Genomic DNA, 12220 nt, shown 5'->3' with positions numbered 1-12220 from the left:
ACAAATGCCTTTCTAATAATTGTTTGACATTTCGATTAATTGTGAAGTTCAAATTTAAAGCAACGTCAATGAATGAATTTTGCTTTATTTGGATTTTAAAACTTTGGTATATATATATATATAAAAAAAAAACATCCTTAGAACATATATCGTAACTTTATGTCTTGTGCCATATGTTCTTAAAGGAGCTGGGTGAATCACTGCCCTTTGATTTCAAATCGGCTCAGTTGCCAGACATCTGGAGCTTCTCTTTTCATTTCCGATTTTATTACCAATTAGTTCTGAGCAGTATATTGGACACGATTTGATTCCCTATCTAATAACTGAATTGTACCAGAGATCATTTTTTTTATTTTTTTAATCCAAATATATTATAGTGAAGTTGTTTGATCTCCACATTAGAGGAAAGGCTTGCAACAAGCATCTTAACAAATAAAGTCATCAAACCCTTTCCACTGTGCACACATTACACTCCCCTCCAAAAGTATTGGAACGGTGAATTTTGTTTTTGTCGTAGACTGTAAACATTTGGGCGGCACGGTGAATGACTGGTTAGAGAGTCTGCCTCACAGTTCTGAGGACCGGGGTTCAATCCCCGGCCCCGCCTGTGTGGAGTGTGCATGTTCTCCCCGTGCCGGCGTGGGTTTTCTCCGGGCACTCCGGTTTCCTCCCACATCCCGAAAACATGCATGGTAGGTTAATTGAAGACTCTAAATTGAATGTGAGTGCGAATGGTTGGATGGATGGATCAGTAGATGAATGAGATAAGAGCGCTTTTATTTCCACAAATTTACATCTGCACATTTTAGACATACACATTTTAGAAGCACCTTTTTTTTTTAATCCCCCCATTTTTAAGACGAAGAATTGGAAGACCAATCTGGGATTTGCCAAAAAGTAAAGAGGAGCGCCTAAAAAATTCTTCTTCACTTCATGCAACAAGGCTGAGGATGCACTAGCCAGTGTTTGTGTAGAAGACTATTTATGCTCCAATTTAGAGGGATGCTCCACACCATGTATGGAATCATTCTTTTGGAATGCAAAAAACGAGGATAGACTTTACACCGATCTGATCGGCTTGATCGGTATCGGCCGATCATTAGCATTTTCTGATGATCGGCCGATCGGCTTTCGTGTCATAAATCGCTGATCCGATCAGTGACGTCATCGATCGGCTCTGCAAAAGACATTTATTCCGCGTCGCGTATGAATCCAAAAGCTAGTTGATTATTAGCCTTGTCACGTGTCTTGTGGAGTAGTACTGTAACTATCTGACGGCCAATAAAGTTTTTTTCAATCTTGTCAGTGAAAAAACACGTCGTCGGTGTGGCACTATTTTGCTGAGTCTCAGACAAACAACATGTAAGTTATTTGCATTACTTATGTCAGTGGCCAATTCTTGAATGCACTCTAGAGGTCACTGATGTTTTAACTTTTGTCTAAAATTCTGGAGAACACTTTAAGATACTCTGTATACAGTGCACAAGTATAACTCCTCAGGTCAAGACTCAGCTGTCTTCCTGCACGTCCAAGAGAAAAAGCACAAAAATGTGTATATTCAGGACAGGGAAGACAGATGGTTTGGAAGAGGGGTGAGAGAGGCCATTTAAACACATGTGGAAAAACCATCACTTAACAGAGAAAGGGGCTTATGACATCACCTATCCTACGTACAATGCCGTCCTTTTGTCCATTCCAAAGTAACTCAATAATTCTGACCCCAACAAACAGCACAGCCTCCTTGACTGTTAGGTAACTCCACGACCACTTTTTAACTGAATGGAATATCAATGAGGGAGTTTCCGCCCAACAACTCCGGTGGACGGACAATGGCCTCTCGGCCCGCGGGCTTGACGGCTCTCCTCCTTTTATTGCATTCCGAAAGAATGATTCGATATGTGGTGTGGGGCGTGCCTCTAAGTTGGAGCATAAATAGTTGAGTCTTCCACAGACACACTGGCTCGTTTGTTCCTAACTAAGCCTTGTTGCATGAACTGATGGACCCTACTCGGATGAGAAACGAAACATCTTCTAAGACAAACAGAACAGTCCAGTTGCGATCGATTCAGTGCCCCGAGAATGAAACGACCCGGAAGAATTAAAATATTCACAAGCAACTGTAAGTATTGTCATGGCTTAGGCGTTCATGGCTTCTTCCGGGAATATCCGTTATTTACTAATACTCAATGATGATGTAATAAACGATGACAGCAGCAAATTAAGGACGTTTACAGAAACATGTTCTCTGCCAATTTAAGAAAGAAGCAACCAAACTGATTGGGAAATCATTCATCATGCATCATGACCAAAATACGCAGCTAAAACAAAAAAAAGGAGTTGAACACAGGAAGAAGTGGAAGGTTTTAGATTGGCCAAGTCTCTATCCAAATTTAATATAGGCGTGCATTTTACCTGCTAAATAGGTGAATGAAGGCAGTAACACCCAAAAGAAACAAACAACTGCAAGAAGCTGTGGTGAAGGCCTGGAAACACTTTACGGAACAAGACCGCAATCGTTTGTTTATGGCAGTGGGTCACAGTCTTGATATAGTTGTAAAAAGCAAAGGATTTGCAACAAAATATTAAGTCTATTCACTTCAGTCTATTTAATGCTGTTGTAATTTGCATGCCAGACCAGTAGATGGTGGTGTAATTCTGTTATCACTCAAATTGCGCACAGCTAATCACGTTGAAAAAATGGATTTGGTGATTCCGCAGGCAAAAATCTGTAGCGCTGACCCGGACTACAAAAGTGCACCCAGTCAGTTTCAGCAGCCATATGCTGCTGAGTTCCAGCACATGCTGACTGAACACTCACAGCCATGAGAACAGTTTGTTTTGATGGAACACAGTGTTTAGTCCCCCTCCCTCTCTGTGTACACCTGGTGCTTTGGAGCCCGCACTCTCATTGTCTCTGCCCCGTCAGCACTTGTGTGGCGCTGGCAGCAATAAATCAACAGTGCAGGTGGCCAGCAGCTTCTACAGCTCCATAGATTGGGACTTTTAACCTTTATTAACCCACAAATACTAATCGTTTAAGATGATTCAGAAATACCAGAAATCGCCGGTATCGAAGTTTTGTGAGCCTAAAACCCAGTCGTCGACGGGGTGGGGGGTTTGCGGATGAAAAATGTCCAAATGTAAAAAAGGGGCATTGTATTACCGGTTGACTTGCTCATACAGTGAATGTTTAATTTTCTAAAACGTAATTGTAATTTTCAGGGGGGTTGAACATCAGTTTTAGGGGGGCTAAGAAAATAAATCTTCGCCATATAGTACCAAATAATTTGTGTGGTGCTTGAGAAGTTTTTAAGTGTGTCCCCCTAAATAGGCTTGGCGACGCCCCTGTGTGGTAGGCAGGGACCCGACCCCTTAATTCTTACCTTGTCTTGTCTTATCAATACAAACAGTGCCACACGCTAAAATGATTAGACAATAATACATAACCGAAATGATTTTGTAAACCTAACCCTAACCCATCGTGGCGTATTTGGTTAGCGCACCCGTTGGTTCTGAGTTTAAATTCCAGCTTGGGCCTTTCTGTGTGGTGTTTACATGTTCCCCTCATACTGTAATTGTGTGTGTTTTCTCCTGTTACGTCGGCTTTGTCCAAATCGTGCATGTTACGTCAATTGAAGACTCGCCATTGCCAATAGGTTTGAAAGTGAGTGTAAATTGTCGTGTGTCTATAATGTTTAGAGATGAAACACAATGAACATTTCATATCACAATTACAGTATAAAGACCAAAGTTGTCTCTGTTATTGATATTATTGCCATATTGCTACCAGGAATGTAAAAAAATTAAAAATAAAAATACAAATATGGCAAGACGGTCGCCTGCAGTATTTTCTGGTAGACAGCAGTATTAATTATTCTATTAATCAGAGCAAGTTGTCCAGGTCCTGAAGTAGCAATACAGCCCCAGATAGTCAAACCGCTGCCAAAACCATATTTGATATTGCCAACACCATATTTGACTGTTGGAATTATGGTTTATTTATTCTTATTTTTTTTTTATCAAATGCTTTTATTTTTACGCCTGATTTAAAAACTTTTTTCGCATTAGCCCACACAATATTTCTCTAAAAATCTTGGGGATCGTCAAGCTGTGTCTTGGCAAATGTGAGACGCAACAATTTTTTTCGTTGTCATGTGTGAGGTCTCTCACGTATTAAAAATAAGTATGTGTACTGTGTACCAAGCTTCAGAGGGAACTGAACTATCGCTGACTACACAAGTCAGATTGAACCACAAATTCAGTGACCTGAATTTGACACAAAAAATGTAAATAATTAATCTGACCCCAAGTTAATGAAATTGCTATCTAATGTGTGAAGATACCAAATAACAGTCTTTTTATATAACCTTCTTTTGTGTCATTAGGGAGTTACTGTACCTCAAGAAGATTTTATATGACAGTAATGGAATATGGAGCGTTGTCAAATAATAATGGCCTATCTCTTACTATGTTTTTATAGCAACAGTCTGTACATCGCTGTCTTCATTAACAAATTGAATTTGCTCTGTTGCCATGGAAATAAAGCAGTTTGCGTCCTGTTTTGGGAATAGAAATTAAATCACAACCTTTCTGTGCTCCAAAAATGACCTTTGACGTCAGATGCGAACGCCCTCTTGAATCTTTCTGCAACTCTCTGAATCCTCGACCTTTGACCTCGCCACCGTGATGCTGTTATTCTGTTGAGCCTGGCGGTCTGACAGCTGCTGCCTGTCTCGATATTGCTTCCTATTTTTTTGCAGTGCTTTGCAAACTGGCTATGCCACATCAGAACCTTTTCGTTGTCAACACATTTAAGACAGAAGTAATGCGGCCCTCTGTATAAAATGCAAACAGCTGAAACTAATGATATAATGTTCCTCTCTTGCTATTATTATTGCCATTGAAATCTACAATATATCAAAGAAACTGTGTGATACGACACAACCTCGAAAGAACATACATACACATGCATTATGACCTGTCCAGTGATATGCTTTGTTTCTAAAAATGGGTCAATTCAAAGTTTATTTCTTCATTTATTTGTCATTGATTTGATGAAATAACAATTTAGTTGACTCAGTTGACTAAGTAACAAATGCAAATAAAAAAAATTAACTTTTCTACATAAGCATTTAATTCAAAACCTGGTCAACTAATTACATATCATGAGATTCAAAAAACAGGCAGCATTGGCGAGTGTTTAGCACATCTGCCTCACAGTTCTGAGGTCGGGGGTTTAAATCCAGGGCTCTGGCCTTCCTGTGTGGAGTTTGCATGTTCTCCTCGTGTTTGTGTGGGTTTTCTCTGGGTACTCCAATTTTGTCCCACATTTCCAAAACATGCTTGTTCGGTTAATTGAGAGTCAAAATTGTCCTTAGGTGTGTCTATGTCTGTCCATATGTGGCCATCGATCTGCTGTCGACCAGTCCAGGGTGCAGTGGCGTGCAAAGGTGTGTCCGGGCCCAAATAGGCTTCATGTTTGCCCACCCTAGCTCTGTAAAGTCATTCTTGTCAGAGTACATGTTGCTGATTGCTCATTCTTTTCCCCACTTTTAACACTTCGAACTTGGTGCTATTCTAGTCTCTGCTTTTTTTTTTTTTTTTAAATTCCGTTTTCCTTTCTGAACAGATTGTTGTTGCTGCAGCAAAAATCTGCTCCAAAGCCGTGGCTGGGTGTAGGTGGTGAAATGTAAATTTGAGAACACAACTGTCATATGGTGACGCTGGCCCCAAGCCAAGTCTACTGCTACCGATGGGGAGCAGAACGAATGATCATGGCGCCGACCTTCTCCTTTATCACATTTGTCACAATCACAGGGGTCTTTGGAGGTCCGTGCCTCCCCCATCAGCTAACTAATATGTAATCATTCACTGCAGTAATTCATTTACTGTATTTATTAACTGATTTGATTGTACTGTATATGTATTTCTACATAGTACAAGGCATAGAATAGAAAAGAGCTTTGTGACCTGTAGAGCCAAAGAGCGTATAAATTACAAATACAGTAAACTCACGCATATTCGCATTTTGAAATTTGAGAACATTTTGGGGGGGCTTATCCTCCATTATGAAAATCTTGCAATTAGCTGTTTTTATGCTCAGTTAAATTGTTTCCTTTGCACCATTTATTGGAATCTTGGTGTTGTTGTTAGGTTTGAATCATTGAGAATGTTTTGTCTGCCTTTAAGATGACCTTTTTTTTTTTTTCTTCGTGGTCCTTGAATTCACCTCATGCACAGTCAAACCTGAAACGGAAAGTATGCTTCTGGTTCCCTCCCGTTGCAGCTACTTTTGTAGACCATGTAGACTACATTGCCATCACAATTCGCCTGTTACTCCCTTCCCTAAAATTTCAAAAGTTGAATTTCATTACTTAATACCGTTTGTGTAAAGTGCCAGCGCGCGTATCTTTTTGCCCATGGATGATGTCCCGTTGACTGCGCCAGCATGTTATTCAGGCTAAATGCTAGCTAATACGATTATTAAGCCTCATGTCAATGTGGTTTGTTTGTGTTGAAAAATGGAACTACTGGATATAGTTGTTTATGTAACATGGCTTCATGATTGTGTACATGCTAGAGCAGTGGTTCTTAACCTTGTTGGAGGTACTGAAGCCCTTACTGCCTTCATTGAAGCATTCATATCTGGATTATTTTTTTTTTCAAATCCAAAATAGTTATATTCGTGCATAAAATCAACCATGGATCGGTTGCACGCAAAAGGAATGTGTGCAAAGAACAAAACCAATATTGCATGAATTTCACACCAAAACCCAACTTAACTCATTGAATATTTACTGCAAATCAACGTGACTTTTGCTATTGCCTTAAATAAAAAAAGTTTAGAAATACGCAGCTTTACCTTGACAATTGCCACTCTCCATATTGTATTCATTCATTTAACCTTTTACTATCCAGGTACAGCAATCGAGAACAGATTGTCATTTGCAATAGCGACCTGGTTGCAGAAAGCAAAGTAAAACAAAAACAAAAAATGAACTTGCGCAGAAAATGACATGACATTGAAGGCATCTATGTTACATTCCTTGTAAACAGTGAAAAGGTCAGAAAGTAACAGTTGCATGTGGTTGTGTCCTTTAAAATGTCTATCAAGTTACATCAATAATTTGTCACTTGTCAGCACTTAAAAATGCGGATAATTGAGGCCCATTAGAATTGACTCTAAATTTGCCCGTAGGTGTGAATGTGAGTGTGAATGGGTTTTTGTTTACATGTGCCCTGCGATTGGCTGGCGACCAGTTCAGGGTGTACCCCCACCTCTCGCCCGAAGATAGCTGGGATAGGCTCCGGCACGCCCGCGACACAAGTGAGGATGAGCGGCACAGAAAACGGATGGATGGATATAATTGCGCTGAAATTTAGCAAAACACAGAAAATGCGAGCACAAAACATGACTGCAGTTTTGTTCTTCTTGGTTCTTTTTCTTCTATGGTTTCTATTGACAGTTGGCAAACTAGCTAAATGACACATTACTGCCACCGTCTGACATTGCCCTTCCACTGCAAGGAAGCCGATGTGAATGGCTGGTGGCTTGATGTTGCGAAAGTCTGTTTGAGGGGTTTGGGTCTGAAGCGCACTCGTATCTCAAATTCTGCTCATATCCCAAGACCCCAAACATTGCTTTACTGACAGCTTGTATCTGGAAAAACTCATAGGTCAAGGCCTCAAGGCATTCGTATCTCAAGGCACCACTGTATTTAGGACATTTTCTATGCTGTTTTGAAAGTGAGTGTTTATGAAGGCTGTGCAGCAAAAGATAAAAACATAATATTGATACTTTCAACAGCACGGTGTCACATTTGTTCGCTGTTTGCCTTACAGCCAGGAAATTCAGGTTAAACTGTCTCTTGGAGCATCTTTGTTTGGAGTTTGCATATTCTCCTCGTGCGTATGTGGCTTTTCTCCAGGGACTTTGGTTCCTGGATATTAGTACTTCTATACCGTTTTTATCTTGTGTTTTTTTTAACGGGCACTTCAATACAGTGCGACGCAACTGCTGCATTGACAAAGTGTGACGAGAACCTTTTCAATCAATCAATAGAACATTATTTTAGCCAACGATAGCAACAAAGAAACATGAATATAACCTCTCACTTAATTGTCCGCTTGCAATTTTCATTTTAAAAGTGAATTGCCTTTTCACCGCATGTTATTAGCTGTCGCTGTGGTGCGTGATCATTTGTCATAATAATATGGCTTAGAGCACAGGTGTCAACCTCAAGGCCCGAGGGACAGATCCGGCCCGCCACATCATTTTATGTGGCCCGTGAAGCAAATCATGTGCATCAACTCCTGTGATTCTTGCTAAAATATGTACCAAGATTTTGAAGTGTCATGTGTAACAAATAATGTTCAAATATTGTAAGCATTTTTTTGTTACCAATCCCCCTTTTTTGTTTTTACAAAACTGAACAACCTTGACTTCTGACAACGGAATTGGTTATTCATCTATTTGTTGTGTATATGCAATAATATGAGGCGATTAACCCTTTACATGGTCTCACAGTCGTACAGTCGTTTGTGAGGGAAATCGTAACTACAACGTGGCCCGCGACAAAAAGGCTGAGAGGTTCAATCTGTCGCAGCTGCCGCCGCTGCTGCGGCCGATATAATTTTAATGTTCTTCTTAATGCTATGGTTAGACTGTGAAGACTGCATTTGTATAGAACCCATAGTTTTTGCTTATAGTTGTCCCTCCACACTTTCAAAAGACAGCTTGAATAGAGCTGCCCTTATTATTTGGAACCTGATATTTCTGTTAAACTCCCTGTACGTCATATAGTATCATAAGCAATTCAACAATACATTGGGATTGTCTACAACCATGCATTGCTAGACTTAAACTGTAATACTAGTATACTAACACTGAACAAGGTTTTCTTTGTCATTATTATCTCTTTATTTCTCTCTCTTTTTAAACCTCAATCCTATCACAGGTGTCACCATGACAACAGACGAAGCAGAGAGTCACCAGAAGAAGCCGAGGCAGCAGGAGGAGGCTGGCCAGGACGCAAAACCGTCCTCCCCAGACAAGGAACTCCTCCGGCCTCGCAACCGCAACTCAGCCGGGCGTGGCCTCTCCCGCCTTTTCTCCTCCTTCCTGAAGAGACGCTCGCAGTGTGAGAGCGAGGGAGGGGAGAAGGAGGAAGAAGAAGAAGCAAAAGCTCCCATTGCTGACCCGGAACCTGAGTTGAAGATTGAGGGAGAGGTGGCCCACGACCAGCACTCAGTCAGCAGCGCTGAGGCCCAGGTCAGGACACATGGGCACATCATTTTACATCTTTACCTGTTGTAATTCCATAAGAAAATGTTTTTCCTCGAATAGTGGTTTCTGTTCTAAGAGATGCTTTGGCCCAATTAATCATCATCCCCTTGAATAAATATGTGTGTGTACTTCCAATTGACACCTCCTTTCCCCCCCCCTCAGGAAGACATTTAAATATGAGACGAGACATCCACAGTTCCACTTTTATTGCTACTTTTTTTTTTTTTTTTTTTCTTTTCACATCTTGATCGGATATCTAACTTAGAAGATTTTTTATTTTTTTTATGTCAGCAAAAGTATTGGACCAGATAAATGTCAGTGAATAAGACCGTTTACGTGCAATAACTGCATCAAGCCTGTTAGCCATTGACTTCACTAGAATTTTACATTCTTTTCTTGTGATGCTTTTCCAGGCTTTGCTTTTTTTGGGGGGAGGTTACTACCGTCACTCATGTCTTTAGCAGGAAAAATGTATGCGCCATAGGGTTTAAGGTAGGAGAATGATTTGGACACTCTAAAACCTTCCATTGCTTGTCATTTCATAGCAGATGTTTCTATAGACTTCTTAGTTCCTTTTGCTGCTACCGTCATGCGATCCATGAACAAAGATTAGTCAACCAGTTCCAAAAGAAGCCAAGTCATAACATTACCTCCACTGAGTTTCACCGCTGATCTTGGGCATCGTGAGCAGATCCAAAGCTATAGCCTTTTCATCACATTTCCTTATCAGTCCATACAACTTTGACGCATCGTTTTGTAGGCTTGTGCCTATACTTTTTTGGGCTTCCTATTCCTCTTGCCAATAAGTGTTTTGCATGTTCGAGTGTCGGATCTGTACATTTGCAAATACAACGAGGAAATACAGTAATTTTCATTTTCAAAAACTACAATTTTATTTTGATTTCTTCATGACATGTTCAAAAAAAAAAAACTTTTGTCTTTTTCTTTCAGTTGTTATACTGGTGATTTTGTTTTGATTGATTGATGACGGATTTTTGTCAACCTATCAGTGGACTTAATTGGGCCTGGCACGACTGTTTAGTTACCGTAATGCTGCAGTAACACGACCACACAGAGAAGTGATTGTTCGTTCCACTTAAATGTGTCAAAAAGTGCCGTGATTACTTTTCTTCCTTTTGCAACTTTTGACAAGGAAAAAAAAAAAATCCAAAATAGGTGTGATACTAAACAAAACCAAACGGTACTGCTAGCGAGATAGGGCTTTAATGTACATCACTATATGCTGTCCGTTAAGCTTTCTATACTATAGTCAAAGCAAAACGTCCTCACAATGAGTATTTAACGATTGTACGTTTGATCAAATTGTCTTCCTCAGGCTGCCCGGGTAGAGAAGAAAGAAGCTGAGGAGGGAGAGGAGGAGGAGGAGGAGGAGGGTGGAAAAGACAAAGAGGTCAACAAGGAGAAAGCAGAGGTGGCTACACTGGAGAATAAGGAGGATAACAAGGAAGAGGAGGAGAAGGAGAAGGGGAAGGATGAGGGAAAGGAGGGAGGCTCTGAAGTTAGCAGTAATGGAGAGAAAGAAAAGAAAGTCACAGAAGAGGAGTCTAAAACTCCCAAAGCTCCACGTCGCCCCAAACCCATGCAGATTAAAGTCACTCTGCTGGATGACACTCTGTATGAGTGTGAGCTGGATGTAAGAAGCAATAACATTTGTTTATTTTTTTGTGCAATAACATGAATGTGAATGCAACGTGGATGTTTTTATATGCTCTTATAACTTGTAAGTAATCCTTATAATCTGCAATTTAAAATGCAGAGAACATAGACGTGTTGTCGGCATGCAGAAATGAGCGGCGCTTCCACGTCTTTTGTGCATCACATGTTCATAATTTCACTTTAAAACGTGCAGAAGAAGTCCAATGTTTCTAAACCAATGAGTGTTCAGTCTGTGGAATATAATATATTTCCTGAGCCAAATGAAACAGTTATTATTACATTAATTTTGTGAGGTGAATGCTTTGTGTTGCTTTGGTAAACTAACTAAAAAGTCTCACTTACCCTTTTTTGTAATGTCACAAAAAGCTAAAGAAAGAAACAAAACGCGCATGTTCACTCCTTTGATGCTCACTGAACTGAGGTCTCGTGAGGTACGAGCAAAAACCATTCAGATACTTGATATCTTATTTTCTCTAGAAGTGCCACTATCACAGATAAGAGATACTTTTTGGAAGGAAACAAACATCTCTCGTTTGCCTGCTTCAGTCTAACTCTAAAAGCTGTTAGCGGTCCTTTGGGCAAGTCCACTATTCCCCCGAGTCCTCTCTGTGCTGTTCTCACCATCCGCTCACCCATGTTCGACGCAAGAATGTAATCAGTGTCCTCTGTAAATCACCGTCTGTTACGTTATCAACTTGTCTCGTTCTTTTTGTGTTTGTGTCAGAAACATGCCAAAGGCCAAGAACTGTTCACAAAAGTATGCGACCACCTCAATCTGCTAGAGAGAGACTATTATGGGCTGGTCATCTGGGAGACACCCAACGTGAAGGTGAGTCGGTGGCGAATTGTCAGTCATTTGGAGTCGCTCCAGCCACAGCGACCTTCGCATTCCATCTGGATAGGATCAAAAAAGCACCTTTGAATATGGAAATGTCAATTTGAAGCAGATTAACCTGTGGCGCTGAGGAGTTTGGGATCCTCATACACTATAAGGTTGATGCTGACATGCCTTATTTTTTTTTTTTCAGACTTGGATGGACCTAGCCAAGGAAATCCGCAGGCAGGTGCAAGGTGAGGTCAATATGGGCTACAAATGTACCTCCCTTCATCATAATGTTCCCCATGGATGTCGAAGGCTATTCAAATACAATTTATCATCACTTTTACAGGTGCCAACTATGATTTCACGTTCAATGTGAAATTCTACCCACCGGATCCAGCCCAATTTTCTGAAGACATCACAAGGTATAGCGCAAG

At 40.5% G+C, this 12220-nt stretch overlaps 1 protein-coding gene across 4 annotated transcripts in view; it reads left to right on the top strand.

Moving 5' to 3' along the window:
• The window catches only part of epb41a (erythrocyte membrane protein band 4.1a), a 52386-nt gene that overhangs the window by 4539 nt on the left and 35627 nt on the right, over positions 1 to 12220 (top strand). For all 4 annotated transcript variants that reach the window (XM_061664128.1, XM_061664129.1, XM_061664127.1 and 1 more), the window contains exons 2-6: positions 8958 to 9271; positions 10623 to 10940; positions 11688 to 11792; positions 11992 to 12034; positions 12133 to 12208. In XM_061664128.1, coding sequence (XP_061520112.1) covers positions 8966 to 9271; positions 10623 to 10940; positions 11688 to 11792; positions 11992 to 12034; positions 12133 to 12208 — 848 coding nt within the window. In that variant the 5' untranslated portion in view covers positions 8958 to 8965. The remainder of the gene's footprint in view (positions 1 to 8957; positions 9272 to 10622; positions 10941 to 11687; positions 11793 to 11991; positions 12035 to 12132; positions 12209 to 12220) is intronic.

This window comes from Phycodurus eques, chromosome 20, assembly GCF_024500275.1.
Source record: "Phycodurus eques isolate BA_2022a chromosome 20, UOR_Pequ_1.1, whole genome shotgun sequence".
Taxonomy (NCBI): Eukaryota; Metazoa; Chordata; class Actinopteri; order Syngnathiformes; family Syngnathidae; genus Phycodurus; species Phycodurus eques.
This window is presented reverse-complemented; position numbering and strand designations above follow the sequence as displayed.